The sequence below is a fragment of the Perissodus microlepis genome, chromosome 15, assembly GCF_051167445.1.
Source record: "Perissodus microlepis isolate ML-2025 ecotype Zambia chromosome 15, ASM5116744v1, whole genome shotgun sequence".
NCBI classification, from domain to species: domain Eukaryota; kingdom Metazoa; phylum Chordata; class Actinopteri; order Cichliformes; family Cichlidae; genus Perissodus; species Perissodus microlepis.
In genome coordinates, this window is record NC_140475.1 from 21996905 (window position 1) to 22019268 (window position 22364).

Consider the following 22364-nt stretch of genomic DNA (forward strand, 5'->3'; position numbering starts at 1 on the left):
GTTTCTTCCAGGTCAGAGATAACAAAGATGAGACCTACAAAACAGGTCAGAGGGAGGAATGTGTCCACAGCAGCTGGGTCCACAGCTTCAGGATTAAAATGGAGTTAAAAAAAGAGAGAAGAAACTCCGTTCTGGGTCAGAAAGGAGACCCGTTCACAGCGTGAACACTATCTCGTCCACAGATGTGCCCAGTCCATCTCCAGAGGTTCAAAAAGTCCTAGTGAACTATATCAAACAGACCGGAAAACGTTTATTTAGATTAAGAGATTTCGATTCATCAGACTCTAAGGATATTTATCACCCACAACGGCTTGCCATTGTTTTCTCTTTGTAACTAGAACAAGAATTCACAAGTAGCATTGTTTTTATATCTGTCTGTGGACAGATTTTTAAGGATTAGGCTTTAGTGGCTGAGTGGTTGCTGGCTGTCGTCGTTGTTGCTTTGGTCACTAGCAGATTGCCCAAAGTTTGTTAAAAGACAATATCATGCCCTCAAACCACCAAGCAGTTGTAACATTCAAAAAATAAAAAGAAATTTGATTCAAAACAGAAAGTGAGTGTGTTCACCTTCAAAGTAAAAGATGTGCCTCACCTCTGATACCACCCCATTTAAAAACGTGCAACTTTTACTTTGAAGGCAAAGGTCTCCGATTCTGCTTTGCATCACACTCTTTACAGTTTCACTACTGCTTGGCAAGTGGTTGGAGAATGTTTGTAGATAATTTGGCGTCTTTGAAACAAACTACCAGTATTTAGTGACAAGCAATAGCAACAGCAGGCAACTTCTAGCAATCCCTCACGACCCTTATTCACAATAGATCATAGAAAAATCGATATCATATTATATATATCAAATATCAAAGGTTTAAACTGTGCCATTTAAAAAAAAAAAAAAAAAGCCCATTTTGAATTTGATGAAAGCAACACATCTAAAAAAAGTTAGAACAAGGCCATGTTTACACCATCCCCTCTTCTCGTAGGTCGCGGATGGAGTAATATGGTCAACAAATGAACAAATCCAATGAAAAGTCCAAAATCAACAATGATTTGATCCACATAAGTATTGTTTGTGTGTATTGGGCACACCTAATATATTTTGCTCTGTTTATACCATTGAGTTAGCTCTTTCTCCCTTAAATTGGGACTAACTGGATGGTTGGAGCTTCAGTCTCCAGCTTTTCCATTAGCAAGGTTGAAATGCCAGATATTGATATTGCCCCCCTGCACCCGTGTATCTATGTGTGATATTGAAAACTAATTTTTATGTTTAATTAATGCATATGAGTCCTGCTGCTGCCCCAAATACATGCTAGAGTACCAAATGGAAATTAATCAACAAAATATATAGTGTCATATGATGTTTTATGTATTTGATTACCAAGAAATGATAGTATTGAGGTTTTTTTAGTAACTGTAATTTGATAATCCTTAAAAAAAAATAGTAGTGAGTGTCTGAGTTTGGGGGCGATCGTGGCTCAAGAGTTGGGAGTTTGCCTTGTAATCGGAAGGTTGCCGGTTCGAGCCCCGGCTCGGACAGTCTCGGTCGTTGTGTCCTTGGGCGAGACACTTCACCTACCGCCTATTGGTGTTGGCCAGAAGGGCCGATGGCGCGATATGGCAGCCTCGCTTCTGTCAGTCTGCCCCAGGGCAGCTGTGGCTACAACTGTAGCTTGCCTCCACCAGTGTGTGAATGGGTGGATGACTGGGTGTGTAAAGCGCTTTGGGGTCCCTAGGGGGGACTAGTAAAAGCGCTATACAAATACAGGCCATTTACCTTTTTTTTTTTTTTTTTTAACATAATCAGAACTAGAAATCTATAAGCTAGAGAGGCTACAGGCATTTGTAACAACTGATAGATAAAGTACAACATCCCACGAAGAGGAAGAGTTCATCTCTCCTTTTCTGACTTTGGGATTTGCAATCTCAAAATAAGTTTGCCATTAATCTCATCTAGGGTAAGAGCCAAGTATGACAGTATTGCAGACACTGGAATCTAATGTAGTTCAAGCAGTTACTTAGACAAGTCTGGACTACTAAGCCTAAGCTTAAAACTCTACTCTCAAAGCCCTGTTTGTTGATTTAATTTATGAAGTAATTTAAGGTGACATTTTTAAAGTGTGGACAAAATGCATGATGTCCATTAATTGGCATCCTATAAATTAAAAACATGGTTAATCACACAGAAAGAAGTGAGTCTATGGAAAATTTGTTTATCAAAAACCATGATTTGAATCCTTTATATTGCCTACATACTCACAAAGTGATGTCGCAGAGATGTCCTTTAGAAGTTCCTCTTCAAAATAAAACCAGCCTCACTAAAATAAAAACAAACCATTTATAATGCAAGTGGTCTTTTAAACTTATTAAACACAGTGTACTCCTTTTAAAAGGAATTCCAACATTTTTCTAAATACTAAATACTATTATTATTTTACATTTTAACATTGATTTCAACAGTTTTAGCCTGGTTACAAAAAAAGTTGATTAATTAAAATAAATAAACCAGTTAAAAAATGTCAAATAAAAAAAAATCAATAAGCTAACACGTGAGAAATTGTGTTTGTTTATAAACAATCTGTATTCACGTGTCATGTTGATAACAACAATGTTGATATTTGTAAATAAAAAAAATCTTACATTACTTAACCATGTAAGCTCCCTGCACCTGTCATAGACGTTCACATGACGTCCCAAAAAATGATCCAGTCTGAAATGTTGAACATCATAGGTTGGGTTGGGTCATGGTTGGACGTCCAAATTGTGGACCAAGTCGGATGTTGTATAGATGTCCAGAATTGGTCATGGACCAACGAACCCAGTGTAGAAATGTGTACATCTATGTGATGTCCAATGTTTAATACAATATCTAAATGGTCCCTGGTCCTATAAATCAGTTTGATTTGCGTAATTAAAAGTGAGATGATCAGAGTATTTATGTAGGGACCTATTTTTGCTACTGTTCCCCTAAAGATTAAAAATTCAATTGCTCATTAAGCAAAAGGGTTATTCAAAGTAATATATCAATCACTGGATCATTATTGGTGTCAAATGAATGTGCAGCCACAGTTTAATGCTTTAGCTGGTCATAGTGGAATTAATTATAACTACTAGGGGTAGTAAAATGGTTTAATATTCCAGGATCATATGATTTGTTTTTAATAGAAGCATAGTGGAATAAAAACTACAGTATGTCCAAGAGCAGAATATAATGGAAGTCAAATATAAATAGCTTCAAAATGTTACTGCAGACCTAGTGAGATAGTATGTTAAGAGGTGCAGTCATTTGTAGTTTTCAGTTTTCTGTCCACTCCTGCTAGGAAATAAATTCTGGCCAGCAGACTTTGATATGATCAGAAAAAGTGTCTGCACTTTGGTTTTTATGGTCAGGGAGTAAAGCAGTGATAAGGAAAGCACAAATATACAGGCAACTGAACACTACATGTTTTACATTGGAAACAGCAGCTTCAGGAGAAGCTAAAGCTGCCTGATAAGATTTGATTTGTTCCTGCAGCTTTCTCCAGTTTCACCGACACACAGTTTATTCTTAAAGGCTGCTCAACTGCTTCAAGTGTAGTTATGTTCCTCACTATAAAAGTCACAATTAAAAAAATTTTTAAGAAAATGATAGAGGCACCAACAAAAAACTTGTGTTTAGGTGTTTTTTTCCCTCTTCAGGCTTAATGAACACGTAGCAGAGAAAATAACCACAGTGAGTGCTTCAGCGTCCCTCTTAAATTTGAATAAGATCAAAATCAGCGCAGGGAGATTTTTCACTTAACGATATGTGGCAGCTGAGTGTTTTGAAGATCAACTTGTCAAATTGCAATTCCAGCCAGTTTTCCCAAAAGCATCTTAAAGATAGGATGATAGTAAAATTCTGTGAACTTTCTGAAATCCAAGAGCCATTTCCCCAAAACATCGTAATTTCAGATGTTCTTAGGAATTCACGACTTTCTAACCATTTACTGACAGCTAAGAGTCTCTTTAAAAAGCCCTGTGATATTTTTGGTTTTTCATTTTAATTTTTTTTATTTAGGCTATATGCATCACAGTACATGTTATGCATCTTTGTTGCAAGTTTAGTAACCCGTAGCCAAGCCTAAATCTTAATGCATGCCTTGAGCAGCAGGATGTAATATAATGCTAACATGCCTTGAGCAGCAGCTAGATTAATTGAAGGTTTCTTATATTCTTCTTATATTTTCTTAATTCCATTATCATTAATCAAAGCAATCCAGAAGCTAAACCAACTTTCATGTTGTCTCTACATTATTACATTTCATAATGAACAAGGGCAGATACAAAATATTTCACAGTATTTTTAAAACATTTAAGAAAGAAGTCTACAGAACATCTATATTCAAACGCTCAACATGCAATGTGTGCATTTGTTTGCAATGTTAGGAAACACTGTAAATAAAAGATAGCTTTAGCTATCACCCATTGTATGTTTTGAGACTGACAAGTCTCAAAAGACTGACTGAATGACAAGTGACGGGCCAACCATGACACCGAGGACACTGTATGCCCACTTTAACATGCTTTTTGATAATTTGTGCTATAATTTACTTAAAACTGTGTTTTCTGATTCATCACACTGCACTGGGGGACTTTAGCCTGTTTGACTGGTCAATTACAAACCAAACAGCAAATAGAAACAAAAAGGTTGTTTTAAACATGGAGGTTAAAACACGAACCCCAAACCCGTACAACCTTTGTAGAACAGGCTTTGTGTCTCAGTAGTAACTCATGATTTTCCAATGTTTTTTCAACATGCAATTGTTAAAACATTTTTCTAACTCACCAATCTGAGAGCGACAGAAGTGAAAATCTGAGTGATGAAGGTTAAATAACAGCAGATTTAGACTATAAAGACATGATTGGGGTAGGTGAGGCAACAGTGAATAGATGCAATCAGCAGTGGAGACAGATACATGCCAGTAAACAACCACAGATGGATGTGCAAATCAACTACCGACAGATAATCAGTGTTAATAATACTGCATATACACTTATACAACCATATCACCAGTGCATATGCATGCTGATATACATAGCCAAAGAGAAAACAACTTTTCCAGCCGCCAACACAGGTGTGAGTCAATAAGTTTAATGCCTTGCCTTTGCTTATTTGCGGTGATTTGTTTTAGGATATTTGACCTATCATAAACAACTTTTCTCTTACTACCTTCCTCAAGCACATCAACTTAATGTTTCTGTCTTGTTCACTGTTCCTATGTTGAGGCAGTTCTCTAGATTATAAACACTCATAAAAATCTTCTTCTTGATGTACTAAAGTTGATACATTTATAATATCACTTCTATTTAAAAAAATAATAATTATCCAATAATTTATGGTACTACCACCTAACCTCTTGCACTTTTAGCTTTCTCCTCTTTCATTCAAGAACTATTGTTGCCATATGTTTCCACAGAGAGCTGTCCTATAAATCTATATATCTATCTATGTGTGTTCTTTGCTTATCTCGACAACTGTTCATCCGATCTGCTTTAAACTGTGCACCAAAGAGATTTCTTTTTCTTCTGGCAGCTAAAAAATGCCAGCTGCGAGTGCTTGAGAGCAATCTGGAGATGAAGTATTTCTTTCGTTGCTATGATACAGAATATCCAAGGAAGTAATATCTTGTAAAAACCGTGACTCTAGATGACTTTTGTTTACCTGCTATACCCACTGCAAACTAAATCGTCCTGCAAGCCAAACTTTTCATACAAGCAGTAAAAAGTCCCCATTGTTCAGCACTAGTGTGAATAGGATGTGATCTTTGTTCACTGAAGTATTTGACTCACCCTTTTGCCACTGAAAATGGAAGTCTGGTTAAAAAATGACAGCATTGGCCATAATTGTTTATGAGAAGTTGAACATTTTTCAACTGAAAAATCTGGAAAGAAAAAAGATGCCCTGCTTTTTTTTTTTAATTTTTCTTAGCATATTATCAAAAATATGTTTCTATCATTGCAAACAGCTGAGAGGGCAGTCCATGAGATGTACGCTGTGGTGGACACAGCCCCTGAGGACAATGACCAAGAAGATTTTATAATTAAGCAAGCATAGCTGTAGCTGGATCTAATCTGCATAGGAGGTAATGACTGTCTATATGTTCTACTTTTGCTGATGTTAATATACAGTATAATAGTCGTCTTAAGCAGGTAGGTACAAAGACGTAAAATGCCCACAAACAGGACTTAATTACAACAATAGTGTAACGGGAAGAGTATTTATATGCCAACAGTCAGTATGTTGAAAAAGCTTGAAATGAGGAGCTGGGATAGAGTTGGGTTGCAAAGTGGCTTGCAGATCATGGGCAGACTAATATAGCTTAAAGTGAGCCATAAATGAGGTTTGCCATTTGAATCCATAGGTTGAGATGTCAGCTGCCGCTGAGACAAGCTGACCTATCCTCATTGTTTTTAAGCTTAACTTCGTCCTGCCCCAACAAATGCTGTGGATGATTTCAGATATGAATATGACTGATTTTATAGTCAAATTATGTTAAATATCTGGTTATATTTTTCCTCACAGCAGGTACAGTATGTGGGTTCAGAGGTTATGTGTGCATATCCTGGACAAGCCCCCAAACATGTAACGTTCCTATGTACATGCCTCAAAGGATCCTAATATAGAAGAAGATAAAGTTTTAAATTGAAACTGAAATTGAAAGTGTAAACTGAATTACTTACAAAGACCAAATACAAATAAGGGACTTGCAGTCCTAGCAAAAACAAGGAAAAGATCAAAAAGACCAGGAACTGACCATACAACTGCCCATTAGTTCCGTGCTTTTTCCCTAACCTGATATTAACCAAGACTAATCCAAACTGAAACTGAAACTGATGCCAACACCCAATTAATAATATTAACATAACTCCACCTTCTCTGGCCTTCTGTGCATACCTTGAGGGTTTTGCAGCCAGTCAGCATTAAGGCATGTGGAACAGTAGTACACATAAACTTTTCTAGCTCTGCAAAGATGCTGTTACACCAATGCTTGCAATTAAAATTTTAATGCCTCTCAACCTCTCGAGCTTTGTCAAACATTAGTGTCTGTTTATATGGTTATTTTGTTTTTCATCATGCAGGGCATCTCAGGCTGAGAGAGAACCACAGAGCCAAATTAGTATATAAAAACAAAAAATATTTATGCGGGTGTGTCTGACCTTTAAAGTTTTTGGAAACTGTGTTGTTTTATTTCAAATTCCATATAAAATAACAATAAGAATTTATCCCCAAACTGAGTCAAAACCTTTCTGGTTGGATCAAAGTGCATATGCTCTTGGTCACATATATTTTGTCCACTTGAAGGGAGAAGTTCAGTGGAGAGGGAAACAACCATGGGGCATTGTTTCTGGGTCAGAGCGCTCTGATGGAGGTGTTAAGTCATTCAGGGTCGCTATACACAAAACTTCACATACAAAACCATTTGAGAAAAAGCTGTTATATTGTGTAAAATATAATACTAATAATAATTTTTAAAAATTGAAAATGTCATGCACCCATATGTTACTCGCAATAGAGCACAGAAAATAACTTGAATATTAATATGAAGAAAATGTGTTTATTTTTAATTTGACTGCAGGAACATATTTCAGAAAAGTTTTAACAATAAACACTTACAGGGAAAAACAAAAACTAACTGTTAAGTAATCATTTGTGATCCCACCACCATTGTGATTAGGAATGTAAGACAGAACATACTCATCATATTATCATAAGTCATGACATTTTCCAGTTTTTTGAGCCGTGACGGCTTCTCTTTCTTCTCTAGTTTTTTTTTCTTCCAATCTTTGACTCATTATTCTGAAATTTATAATGGAACGCTATTGAAATCCTTTTTTGATATTGTAAGTACATTCACTATTTTCCTGTTCTAAAAATCATTAATATTAATTTCACTTAACTTGACTTCATTAAATGACTCACATATTGTACACCAGTGATTCATTTTTTCTGCTTTCTTCTTTTCATTTTGACACTTTCAACCAGAGTATTTTTGACAGTTTTATTTAAAAAAAGAACAAAATACAAAAAAAAAAGAAATACAGCTCAGAAATTCAGTGGAGACCTCACAGCCGGCTGAACAGCAACTAGACAAATGTCTAACTTGTCAAACCTTAAGCTTTGAATTGCCGTCATTTTTTTCATTGGGCTGCTATTTGGTTTCTCTGCAGACTTTCAAAGAAATTATCAAGATATACATTACACAGCACACAATGTTTCCTTCTATTATTCGTATTCTGCTCATGCTGTTTTTTTTTCTTTCCCAGAGAGTGACTGCCAGCTTCTCACCAAACTGCCCAAAGTTAAATGCTTTCGCAACAACAAGCGAGAAGGTATGGAAGCAGTTGCGTTTGAAAAATTTCATTAGCATTTTTAACATGCTAGTGTGTATAAATTTGCATGCTTAATCATTCTTATGTTCTTTGTAAAAAAGGTGTTATTCAGGGTGTGTATAAAGAATATAAATTTCACTGGTGGTACTGAAAACTCTCTGCCTAAACAATCCCATGCTGTATATAAACACACAGAGACGGGTGGACAGACAGAAAGACAGTGAGTGAAGTGAAATTGATTCATTCATCTCTGGCTACATATTGAACTGCAGAACTGAAATGACCTGAAGTGAATTGAAGTGACAGGAGAGCTACTGAAATAGAGCCCAGAGTGGCAGGCTATCATAAAAAAAATGTCACAGAAAAGAAAATGTCTTCCACAATCTCAAACCAAACATACATTAATTCAAAAGCAAGCTTATATGCTGAAATTTTTTTTAAAAAAAGGAAAATTTATAAATAACCTAATCACAGATGACAACCAGTGTGAAGTTAAACCCTCAGTCACACTAAATATGGATGGTGTTCCTCATTTTAATGGTTAATACAGTCATGCGTCATGGCTATGCTTATCATTTTTCCATATAATCCATTTGGAGCTGCCTCCATGCTCTTAAATATAGAATACGAATGAATGGAATACATAAATTAACATGTCAGCTTGACAATATGGCGGGGTCAGGAGTATACTGTGAATAAAGAAATGGTTAATGGCCAGAAAAAGGTTTAAGACATATATAATCTTCCACTGTAGCTGACTCAAGATGTTTGGTATGTGCATGATTTTTAAGGAATTGAAATGGATTAAATACTTCGGGCTGAAAGAACATTTTATTTGACTAAAACAATAGTGGAGGTGGCATGCTGTGGTTTATTCAGGTCTTTTAATCGTTTAACTTTTTGCCACTGAATGTTGCACTTTAACTACTACACCCCACTGTTAGAAGCAAATTCACAAAATAGACCCAAGTACAGACACATACTGAGGCAGACAGTAGGGGTGCAACGATACACAAAATTCACGGTTCGGTTCGGTTCGATACTTTGGTGTCACGGTTCAATATTTTTTCGATATAAGAAAATGTTCATACTTTTTTAATTTGTCATTTATTAAAATTATAAATATATATTTTAACTCCAACGTACAGTTTTTAAATTTAATGTTGCTGAAACAACAAAGGGAGAAAATAATAAATCTATCTGATCGAGAAATCACTTATCTTTGGAAAAGAGAGTTTATTACAGAGAAATGGCTCTTTCCAAAATAAAAGCTATACTATACACTTCTTCTGGGGTATACTCTCAGCAGCATATTAAACATATCAGGTCCCCATAAGGAGAATCATGTGCTAACGGCTGTCTAAATGACTCGGGTAAAGTTTGTAGCATGCGTGCTTGTTGTTTTTGTCTGCTTCCACTTGTCTTTGCACTAGGATGATGTTGGCGTAAATGTGCAGTCATATTCATTGTGTTCCCACTAGTGCTGTCAGCATTAATCTGAAATGACGTTAACGCCACAACACGGCAAATCTCCTTTATTATTATTATTTTTTCTGCCTGTCCCGTTTGGCTCTTTTGCCATCAGAATTATTGTCTAAAGGCGAAGAAAGATGCCCAACGGATTTACTTTACCAAATTGACCATCCCAGCCTTGCCGTAATGGTCCATTTGATTCACCTTTTATTGTTTATTTTATTTTCACTTGCTGAATACGGGACAGACTTGACTGGGGGAAAGAAGGGGAGAAAGAAAGAGGGAAAGAAAAACAGCTGAGAAGAGGGACGGGGGAGAAGGGCAAAAAACAAAAACCAACAGAATAAGCAGAGAAAAAAAAAATACATATATATCGATCACCTGGATCACCTGTTGAGAAAGAAAAAAGAAAACAAGCAGAAGAAAACGAGAGTGTCACGATCGGGCGAATTACACACAGTAATTCGGCGTGCCCGTGTGGCGTGCTGGCTAGACCCAAACGCGGCGAAGGCTAGTGGTGGGTTGGAACAGACACGCAGTTATTCTAGTAACGATCAGTGCACGAAGCGTGGCTTCGGAACTGGCGTTAAAGACGGAGAGCGAGCGGAGCCGGGATGAGAAAAAGGATCGAAGGGAAAAACACTCACAGTTGCTGAATCAGGCGGAGACTGACGTCGGCAAAGTTTCGGAGCTCCTGACATGAAGAGAACGATGTCTGAGCGGCGAACAGGTGGGTGGCGTCTCTTTTAAACCCGGCCCCGTGATCAGCTGATCACCAGCTGACAGGACCCCCCCCGAAGACCGGCACCCGACGGTCCAGGACGGCGGCGACGGAAATCCGAGATGAGGGAAGGATCAAGACGAAGCGGGATGGCACCCAGGAGCGCTCCTCAGGACCGTAGCCAGCCCAGTCCACCAGATACTGGACCCCTCGACCCCGGGGACGGGAGTCCAAGATCCGCCGGACAGTGTAGACAGGACCCCCATCGACGAACCTCGGCGGAGGCGGGGCCGGGGAGGGGGGCACCAGCGGGGAAGTAACGCGCCGTTTAAGCTGCGAGACGTGGAAAACCGGATGGACCTTCATGGCGGGTGGAAGCCGGAGACGATAAGTCACAGGGTTGAGCCGGGCAGTGATCTCGTACGGGCCAACGAACCTGGGAGTGAGCTTCTTGGACTCGGTGCGGAGCCGCAGGTGCCTTGTGGAGAGCCAGACGCGATCCCCCGGCTGGAATGGATGACCTGGGCGGTGGCGGCGACGATGCTGCTTGGTGTACAGAGCGTTGGCTCGGGTAATGGCAGCCCGCGCCTTGATCCAGGCCTGACGACAGCGGCGGACCATCCGTTCAGCAGCAGGCACGTCGACCTCCGCCTCCTGATGGCTGAAGATAGGAGGATGAAAACCATGACAGACTTCAAAGGGCGAGAGACCGGTGGCAGAAGAGACGTGAAGGTTATGAGACAGCTCAGCCCACAACAGGTAACGAGGCCAAAGCGACGGTTGGGCGGAGACGAAGCACCTCAAGAAGCGCCCCAACTGTTGATTGGTCCGTTCAACCTGCCCATTGGTCTGAGGGTGATAGCCGGACGAGAGGCTGGGAGACGCTCCAATCAGGTGGCAAAAGGCTTTCCAGAACCTGGCGGTGAACTGGGGTCCCCTGTCGGAGACTATGTCCTTGGGGAACCCGTGAAGCCAGACGACATGGTCCAAGAGGAGCTCGGCCGTCCGTTTGGCGGAGGGGAGACCGGCCAGAGCAACCAGGTGCAAAAAACCGGTCCACAAAGGTGAGGATGGTATCAAGACCGTCCACGGATGGGAGGCCGGTAACAAAGTCAAGGCCGACATGGGACCAGGGACGTCCTGGCACAGGGAGAGGGCGAAGGTCGCCAGCGGGAGGCTGAGTGGAGGACTTGGCCCGAGCACAGGTGTCACAGGCGGAAACGAATTCACGGACGTCCCGAGTCATGGAGGGCCACCAGAAGGCACGACGGAGGAGTTGGAGGGTCCTGTCAGGCCCCGGGTGACCAGAGAGCGGGGAGGAGTGAGCCCAGAGCAAGGCCTCCTGACGGCACCGGGATGGTACATAGAGCCTCCCAGCAGGGGTGTCAGGCGAAGGTGGTTCGGCGGTCAGGGCATCCCGGATAGAGTCCTCCAAGGGCCACCGAAGGGGGGCAGCGAAGCAACGAGAAGGTAGGATAGGTCCAGGGTCTGACGTGACGCTGTCCTGGGCGAACTCTCTGGAGAGAGCGTCCGCCTTAGCGTTCTTGGAACCAGGGCGGTAGGCGAGGTGGAAATTTTAAGGTTCAAAGAATAAGGCCCAACGGGCCTGCCTTGGGTTGAGCTGCTTGGCAGAACGAATATGGATCAGGTTCTGATGATCAGTCCAGATCAGAAAAGGGTCTTTCGCTCCCAGGAGCCAATGCCGCCACTCTTCTAAGGCCCACTTGATGGCCAGGAGTTCTCGGTCTCCGACACCATACCGTTGCTGCGTGGGAGAAAATTTCCTTGAGAAATAGCAGCATGGGTGAAGTTTTCCATCTGGGCCGTGTTGAGAAAGGACGGCGCCAGCGCCAACATCGGAGGCATCCACCTCCACCACAAAATCTCTGGCAGGATCAGGGTGGAGCAGGACGGGGGCCGTAGTGAACCGGTGGATAAGGTCTTGGAATGCCTGTTTTGCACCTGGGGAGAGGCAGAAGGGCTTAGGCAAGTTAGCTGGTTTGGTGAGGGATGTCAGCGGGGCGACAACGGTGCTGAAATTACGGATAAAGCGCCAATAGAAATTGGCAAAGCCCAGGAAGCTCTGTAGCTGCTTAAGGCTGGAGGGCTGAGGCCACTGGGTCACAGCTTGGACCTTTTGCGGGTCCATGGTCAGGCCGTCGGAGGAGATGGTGAAGCCTAGGAAGGTGGTGGACCGCTGATGGAAAGCACACTTCTCCAGTTTGCAGAACAGCTGGTACTCAAGCAGCCTGCTCAGCACGGCCCTCACATGGCGAACATGGTCCACTTCGGTGCGGGAGTAGATCAAGATGTCGTCTAGATAAGCAAACACCCACCGGCCTAGGATATCCCGCAAGACATCGTTGATCAGATGTTGGAAGACAGCAGGGCTGTTACAGAGGCCGAAGGGCATCACCAGGTACTCCCAGTGCCGGTTAGGGATGATGAAGGCCGTCTTCCATTCATCCCCTTCCCTAATGCGCACCAAATTGTAGGCGCTGCGTAGGTCTAGTTTGGTGAAGATGCAGGCCTGGGAGAGGGAATCGAGTGCGGTGGATAGCAGAGGAAGAGGATGGCGGTTCTTGACAGTGACTTTATTCAAGCCCCGATAATCTATACAGGGGCGGAGCCCGCCATCTTTCTTCTTGACAAAGAAGAATCCAGCAGCAGCAGGAGAGGTAGAAGGGCGAATAAAGCCCTGTTGGAGAGCCTCAGCAACGTACTCCTCCATGGCCTTATTCTCTGCGGGTGACAGAGAGAACAGGCGACCACGAGGAGGGACCGCTCCCGGGAGGAGCTCGATGGCCATGTCGTAGGAGCGATGAGGAGGTAGAGTAGAGGCTCGCCTCTTACTGAAGACCTCAGATAGGTCGTGGTAAGCCGGAGGGATCTTATCCAGATCAATGGGCTCCGGGGGTGAGGCCTCTTCTGACTTTGAGTTCTTTTGGGTCCGAGAGAGAAGGCAGCGGCATGGACACTGGGGACCCCAATCCAGGATCCGGCAGGAAGACCAGGAGACGTGGGGGTCATGTTGACGGAACCAGGGGTATCCAAGGATGAGAGGAGAGGACGTGGCCGAGACTACTAGAAACCGGACCCCCTCCTGATGATCTCCAATAGACATGCGAACCGGCTGGGTCTGGAACTGGATCGGGTAGGGTTGGAGGGGTCGCCCATCTACTGAGGTCACCGGGAGAAATCGATCAACGGAAGTTAACGGAACGCGAAGTCGAGAGGCTAGTTTTTGGTCGATGAAGTTCTCAGCGGCTCCGGTGTCCAGGAGGGCTTCAGATGAGAACTGTTGGTGTTTCAGGTGAAATATTACTGGTAAAAGAAAATGAGAGGGGTCAGAGGAGTGGGAAGGGCCAGGTGGGACTCCCCCGCAGTCTACCTGGCGTCGTCGTTTCCCGGACGTAGCGGGCACTGGGGACGACGGTGTCGAGCTGATCCACAGTAGGCGCAGCGACCCTCACGCCAGCGTCTCTCTCTCTCCCCTCTTTGGTGAGTCTACCCAGCTGCATGGGCTCCTCGCTGGATGTACTGCTTGGGCTAGCAGCAGCTCCTTCAGAGGGGGGAGGAGGCTGCGAAGACGTGGCCCTCTGAGGCTGGAAGGGTTTGAAGGCCCGAGGGGTGTGGCGAGGCCGCGACATCACTCGTTGGTCGATCTTCAGGGCGAGGTCCACGGCCTCATCCAGAGTTTTTGGGGCCTCACGGCCGGTCATCCCATCTCGGATGTAATCAGCCAGTCCCTCCAGAAAAATGGAGCGTAGAGAAGTGTCTCCCCACTTTATTTTTTTTATTTTTTATTTTTTGTGTCCCGTTTGGATCTTTAGCCATCAGAATTGTTGTCTTAAGGCCAAGAAAGATGCCAAGCGGATTTATTTTACCAAGTGGATCATCATGGCCTTGCCATATTGGTCCAACGATCAGTGCACGAAGCGTGGCTTCGGAACTGGCGTTACAGACGGAGAGCGAGCGGAGCCGGGATGAGAAAAAGGATCGAAGGGAAAAACACTCACAGTTGCTGAATCAGGCGGAGACTGACGTCGGCAAAGTTTCGGAGCTCCTGACATGAAGAGAACGATGTCTGAGCGGCGAACAGGTGGGTGGCGTCTCTTTTAAACCCGGCCCCGTGATCAGCTGATCACCAGCTGACAGAGAGTAATAGAATAAACAACATCACAATGATATATGGGAATATGACAGTAAATACTAAATATTAAACATTATTGTGCAGCACGTAAGATCGACAGCACACAGTGTGCTTTGAGGTAGGAGCCAAAAAGGGTGTAGTTTGTGTGTGTGATCACCCGTGTGTACACCTGTGAGCATGGACACGCTTGTTTTTTAAAAGGTTCCTTCATGTAATGATCTGCTAGAGGGTGTGGGGAGCCACTGCCCCGTCCTCCAGGGCATGAAGCAGGTATGGAGGAGATCAAAACTCCAGACATCCAGAGGCCCCCAGAACACAAGAGACCAAGGAAGACCAACAGAGGGGCAGCCGCGCCACTGTCCCAAAAAGAGCTGAGGAGAGTCCCAGATGAGGGGTCACTCAACAGCCGCGGAGCAGAAGCCAGGGGGGGGTTGCAGTGACGCGCCCGTGAGCTCCGCCGGCAGCCAGCTGTGCCTGAGTAACCGAGCCCCAGGCCGAGAGGCCAGGGGCATCCCACCTCCGAAGTGGCCCGAGCGAGCCCCAGGCTCCAGGCCCCGATAAGCAGCCGCCAAGGAGTGAGCCGGTGTGTACCTGGACGCCCATCCCCGGACACAAAGAACCACCAACGCACCGATGTCTGAGGGAGTCCGCCACCGGCAGGGGAAGTGGTGGGGGTAGATAGGCCTCCAAACCTTGGAGGGCCTGAGATGTCCCCAGAGAGGTGGTGTCTGATACCCAACCTGACATATAGACACAGACATACAGGCACACACAGATACAAACATCCATTCCCACCCTCATGCTCTCATATGCACTTACTCCACACTCAACCAACGTGGAGACAGACATAAAGAGACGCTGTACACACAATCACACTCCCCAAGCGTACTCTACGAACTGGGTCTAGGTACCCTTGCCCCTGGAGGGGGGAAGTGCACCCAGACCCAGGTGGTGTTACCCTTTTCCCTGCGGTGGGGAGAAGCAGACTCCGCAGCAGCAGGGAGGCCCCACATTCCAGACCCCAGTCAGATGGCCAACTCCTCCTCCTAGCCCCCCTGCTCCAGCAGGCCGCAGAGAACGGGGGTGAGAGAAGACTCCAAACCTCCCTCCACCCGCTCATTGTAGTGTTGATGCATGTGTGTTCTAAGGTGCATTTAAAACCCAGGAGGGCGTGGAGCTACCTGCCAGAGAGCAGCAGGTAAGCGCATAGCCCCTCCTGCTAGCCCTCAATGTCTACGTGTATTTAAATTTGAGAGGTGGGCAACGACGCCAGGGGTGAGGTGTACACCCTGATGGTAATTTGGATTCCGTGTAGCGTGCCCACCCCCAAGATCCTATATGTATATGTAATGAGAGTGTGAGTAATGTGAATGTCTAAGTTGTGGGATAAAATTGAGGCAGAGGCAGCCAGAAGGGGACAGAGGGGGGGGGGGTTGCCTCCTCTGCACCCTGGTGACACACCCCTACTCCAAGGCCCTGCATGTGTGGGTGGTTGTGGTGGAGCGGGAAGAGGGAGGCAGCTGGAGATGGGGAGGGAAGGAAGGGAGGGGCAAGTGACCCCAGTAGGCACCCCCATACTCCGCGACCCGCCAGGGGAAGGGGGCCCAGGCCCATCCGGACCGGGGCCCAGTGCAGCAGCGCCGCCTGGCCCCACAGAGCCCGGGACAGTCCACCCAACCCCACCACAGAGAAAACTGCACCCACCCCATCATCCACTCATCTTCCAGACTACATAAGACAATAGACGCCCAGGCTGAGATCTTCCTCCACCTCTCCTGTATCTCCCCCTCCTGCAGAGAGACTTCCTGAAGAGAGGAAAGCTCCTGCAAGATGTACAACCTCCCCCACCAGTTGAAGAGCCCCCCAGGTGGCTCGACGCACCGGCGGCACCCTGCGCCAGGGCTGGGGCCCCATACACCCACCCGCCCACAACCCCGGCAACACACCAACCAGGACCCAAGCCCCCGAGGCCCGGCCAGGGCCCCAGCCCAGAGCCGGAGCGCCCCCAGAACCTCACGCCCATCCCGGACCCACCCAGGGGCAGCCAGGCTACCAGGTCAGTAACCCACGTCCGTCAGCACAGACCCTCCCCTAGCCCCGCTGCACGCAGCCACGAGGAAACCGTCACCTAAGAGTCAACAGAGCCCCTAATTGGCCATGACCGCTACCCCGGGTTGAGCCCGAGGACACGGCAAATCTCCGTTAACGAGCTACCGCAGATCGCCCCGTGCGTGGGGCTGGACGGCGTCAACACGTTAACGAGCTAACTGCGCTAACGCAGTAGTTCCCACACATGTAATTGAGCATTGCGTGGTGCATCCGACATACTGTTTTACTTTTGTCCATGACGCGCTTACCTTCAGGGTCATATTTCACATGAAGACCAAGAAAGTTCCAAAGGCCAGATCTGAATGAGGGTGGGGGAGGTTCAATTTGCCATGTTGCAACGAGCTTAGCTTCTGTCTTGCTAGCTTGCGCTGCGCTCAGTGGATCTGCGCTCGACAGTGCAGCCTAGGCGGAGTAGTCGAACGCAGATCCACTGAGCTCTCAACACAGACAGCATCGTCAGAAGAAAAAGTTGATCAAATAAATTAAAAATTTTTATTGTTCGATACGTATGCGTACTGAACCGAAAGCACTGTATCGAACGGTTCAATATCGATACGAGTATCGTTGCACCCCTAGCAGACAGGTAGCTGCTTTAAAGACTTACAAAATAGTATAGAAAATAATGGCTTTATTTGTATAGAGCTTTTGAGAACACAGTTAGAAAGTGCTTCACAGTTTGAGTAAAAGCCACACAATAAAAATAAGCATGCATGTTCCATAAGACAGACATAATGAACTACAGGGTCACGCATTCATTCCAACATACGCACTTTCATACAAATGAAAATAGATGTACATTGTGGCACAAAATAAGGGGGAAAGATTAAGGGAACACTAACCTATAAAAATTAGTTTTCAGCAGTTGATTAACACAAGTCAGATTCAACAGACCTGATAGGCTGAGGGAGGCTGTTCCAAACTTTCTGAGCTACACCGTCAAAAGTTTGATCCCCTCTGGTTTTATTTAGTGTGTGGAACAATTTTTTTTGAAGATGTTGATGAGATTATCTGAGAAGTTGGCTGCTGTGGTAAGGTCTAAGTAATTCTGATATATAAGCCAGGCCATCTTCATGTAGAGCTTTATGAGTTAATAATAGGGCTTTAAAGTGGATTCTGAATTTTACTGGGAGCCAGTGAAGATAAACAAGAATATGTTTGATATGTGAGTGGTGGCTAGCTTTTGTTAGCAGCCTTGCTTTCTGCAACAATGGGAGATGCGCTACAAAGGACCAAGAGGTATATGTGAAAAGTGGGTTACAGTAATCAAAGTGGGGGAAATTAAAATGTGTTTCAAAAGCATCAGATGATTGAATGAGAGTAAAGGTTTTATTTTAGCAGTATTTCTGAGGTGACGTAAATGAGAGTGGGTGACTTCCTTAGAGAAACTGGCAGGTCCAAAACACTAGAACCTCAGTTTTACTAGAATTGAGATATAGAAAATTTGTATACATCCAATTAGTAATGGCAGAAAAGGTAGGAGAGACTGTTGAGTTGTTGGGCTTAGCAGAAAGGTGCAACTGTCTATCATCTGCATTGCAATGGTAGGCGATTCCCTTAAAACAATACAAACATATGCAAGGGTTGCAGATGAAGACTTAAATAATATGAATTCTGTTGGATAAGCACAGCACAGCTTGGCTAATAAGTTGAGAGTATGATGATAGTCTTCCCTGAAATGGTCAGTATGAAAAGACATTTAAACATATTCTAATGATGCAAATCATTTTGATTTAATTTGGACAGACCATCTCCAAAAGTGGAAAGAATGTCATTAAAAGGTTAGAAAGGTCAGAATAATTTAGAGCTTTGCTTTAAGTGTTACTCCATTCCATAGAGAATAATTTTAAATAATTTAGAACAGTACAGATATTTAATTCCACCCGTGTGACCTTGAATGAATTGACTGTTTACAGTTTAGCCGATGCTCATTATTTTTAGAAGTAGAATAGTGATGCTAATTCTTCATGGCACAGATTGAGCAAGGTGGCCAGAAAAAGGCTAGTCCATACTGCCATGATGGCATCACACAGTTGCTGCAGATTAGGTGGCTTCACGTCAATTATGCAAATCTCCCCTTCCACCACATCCCAAAGGTGCTCTATTGGATTGAAATCTGGTGACTGTGGAGGCCATTTGAGTACAGTCATCTTCCTGTCATGTTTAATAAACTAGTTTGAGATGATTTGAGCTTTGTGACATGCCACGTTATCCAGCTGGAAGAAGCCATTTGCAGATGGGTACACTAAGGTCATAAAGGGATGGACACGGTCAGCAACAATACTCTGCTGGGCTGTGGTGCTTAAACAATCCTCAGTTGGTACTTAGAGGCCCAATATGTCCTAAGAGGTTGCCTACGCCTACAGGCTGTCTTTACAATGTCTACTTGCCTAAATGCATTGAGTTGCTAACATGTAACTGACTGATTAAACATCCATGTTAACAAGCAGATAAACAGCTGTGCCTAATAAAGTGATTTAAATGCAATGATTCATGGACACAAACTCATAATTAAAGAAATGTGAAAATAATGTGTGTCATGACCAACGTCAGTCAGGATTCAGATGTCCTAAAGTCACAGATTGGCTTGTATTAGTTGCTCCTCCTATGATGTAAATGTTTGATGCAGTTTTAAATGAATACTAGTTTGTGATGTTATCTGACTAATAGCCAAAGAAAAGGATGAATTGTTTCTCAGTCAGAACCAAAACTGAAATAATAAAATGATGGTAAAGGTAGATTAGAGGGCAGCTGCAGGAAAAATGGGTAAAAGGTCCAAAATAAAGGTAATCTGATCACCAGAGAGGAGGGACATGGGAGCAGCATCTGTAGATTTAATGTGTCTCTGTGTCTCTTTAATGTGATCTTTTGGTGGGTAAAGTTCAACATGGATCCTTTTGTTCATTGCTAAAAATTGTTTTCAACTTTGTAAGTAAAGCACACCAGAAATTTGTCTGTAGTGATACACTGTTACAAAGATGTACAACTTATTGGGTGTTAGTAATTACAGCCAGCATTTTATATACAGTATAATAACATTAATTGGATCATAGCAAGCACTTTGCAAAAGATGAAAGGAAGTTCAAATATAGTGTAAAATAACAACATGGTGCAATTATAAGAAAACCCCCACCAAATAGAGATCACAGACTAACACAAAGTTCATCCATAGAGTTAGTGTGAAAAACAAAAAGTAATTTCTGTCTCTCTATGGTACATGGCTCCTTTTTCCCCATTGTTATTGTTTGACAGTGATATTAGGGGTTAAAAAAAGATATTTAAAGCCATTTTACAGTAATAATATTTCTAAATGGCGCCCACTGATGTTAGACCTTTACAGCAGAAGACAAATCCCTCTAGTGAAGCATCATCTGTGGAGTATTCTGATCAAGTTTTTGCTACAGCTTACTTTCAGTGCAGTTCCTCTGAAAAGTGACAGAAACATTTTCAGACATCTCATTGCTTCTGAAGATCAAATGGCAGCATTTTCACAGGAACAAACTAAAGGAAAAAACACTCAGAAACCACTTCTGACATGCTTGTTGTTGCCTCGGTGAGAGCAGCGCCGTTTGAACTCCGGTTACTGCACTAAAACGTCTGAAAATACGAGTCCCCTTTCCACTTCACTAATACCTCTCTCTGTGTTCTTCTTTCTCCCTTCTTTCTTCCTCTTCCTGGATGCTTTATTTCACCTCATATTTTAAATTTATCTCGCTTGGCTGTTCTGTTGCTTGCATTTTATAGTTTCCCTCTTTCTTTCTCACTCACCTCTCTGTCTCTCTCTATAACAACAGGAACACTTGTCCTACATGCTGTCACTGAAGGATTTCATTATAGCACAGTCATGCTGATCACACAATGACACACACACGCACACCCACACATAGACAGTGGCAGGGTTCATCAGTTCAGCTAGTTAATAGTTTATGGCTTCAGGCTTTCTGACTTGATTGTCTTTTTAATGGCCATAAAAAACACACCAGCCTGATACTGTATGTCTTCTCTGACACACTCACACACACAGGTGGTTGTACGTGCACGTTTGTGAGAACACAGTGTTGGCATGTACCATTAATCAACTTTGGTAAGTTGTTTTAGAAAAAACAATATCTAAACAATGAAGCGCTTTAGTACTTGCCTTAAAAACCTAACCCCCCAACTGTATGAATATCCTTGCTAGCTTAAAAAACACACTGTGAAATGTGTGAAAAGACCCGATTTATGTGTGTGCATTACAATCTAAATCTTTTTTTTTTCCATCTTGCATTTTGCCATGGTGCCTAACTAGATTTGAATTTTAAGAATCTTTCCCGTCGGACATTACCTAATACATGTTCCAGTCTGGAGACGTTCCAGACGTGAACTCTAATTTTCCCACCTAGCTTGATAAATTGTAAATTGATTTCCTTTATATGGAGTTTTTTTGTTCTGGTAATTTGGACAGCTCAAAGCAATTTCAGTGCATCTTTATCCTAGAATGCCAAATACTGTTGGTCTTGCATAGATATATACAGTCCATTGGCACTGGCCCCTTGATGCACCTGCCATTGAAATATTGTATGCTGAAACACAAGAGCTCTCTTTTAAGGTGCAACAAATCCCACAAATGGAAATAGAATGGGTAACGATCGAGTTTGTTATAAGTTTGCCAACCAGGAGACCACAGTTTGGAGCTTTGTATTTGGCAAAACCCAAAGATATTCTAAGTAATTTTTCTTTTCATTAGTGGTACAATTGATCATTCGTTTACTAAACGCAAATTAACTCACTTGCACGCTTGATAATTGGTTCAGTTTACTGCACTCTCAAGCTACTGGTCTCAGAATAGAAAAAAAAAAAAAAACAGTGGGCGTGTGACATTGTCATCATTGCCACCTGGCAGTAATGTTGACTGAAGCCGGGCTGTAAACATGCTGAATGCTGGACTGTGTGTCTGAGCTACTGCATGAAAGTGCCATTTGTAATCAGACTATTGTTGATAGAGGTTGAAGTTATTAAGATGAGATGCTCCAACCTGTACCTGTGGCATGGCTGCAGCCCAATCTGCAGCTGTTATTGCAGCCTAATGTCTGCCGCTACACTGCCAAGGTAGGACAGACCGTGTTAGTTCAGGTGCATATGCAGACAGACAATTCCTTCACCAGGATTTAGTCTAGATGTGTTTCCTTTTAACCACGCTGGGTTGACATGTTCACTGGAGGCAACCACAGCTAGTGATCGTTGCAAAGCAGCAGGCTTTTAGATAACCAAACTAAGTGGTTACATTTAAGAGATAGAATCTTATTTAGTTAGGTTTAAAATTAAAATTGCCAAAAAAACAAAACTCTGTATAGTTTTTAGGCATTTCAGATGACCATAACTTCTTGGCTAAGTTTAGAAATAGACTGTCGTCTGAAGGAAACCATTGGCGCTCACACTTCCTTCATTTGGTGGTTTTAAACAAATGTGTATATGTTTATATCGCATATGTACATCAGATCAGCTGGCTATTGCATTTGTTATATCCCATGTTGCCAAGAGGGAAGTTGCAAAGTGCCCTCTTGTGGACAAACTATGCAGTAT

At 43.4% G+C, this 22364-nt stretch overlaps 1 protein-coding gene across 1 annotated transcript in view; it reads left to right on the forward strand.

Moving 5' to 3' along the window:
- galnt14 (UDP-N-acetyl-alpha-D-galactosamine:polypeptide N-acetylgalactosaminyltransferase 14 (GalNAc-T14)) overlaps positions 1-22364 on the forward strand; it is a 214963-nt gene that overhangs the window by 134265 nt on the left and 58334 nt on the right. The window contains exon 5 of the mRNA XM_084954131.1: positions 8284-8349. Within this exon, the coding sequence (XP_084810257.1) occupies positions 8284-8349 (66 nt within the window). The remainder of the gene's footprint in view (positions 1-8283; positions 8350-22364) is intronic.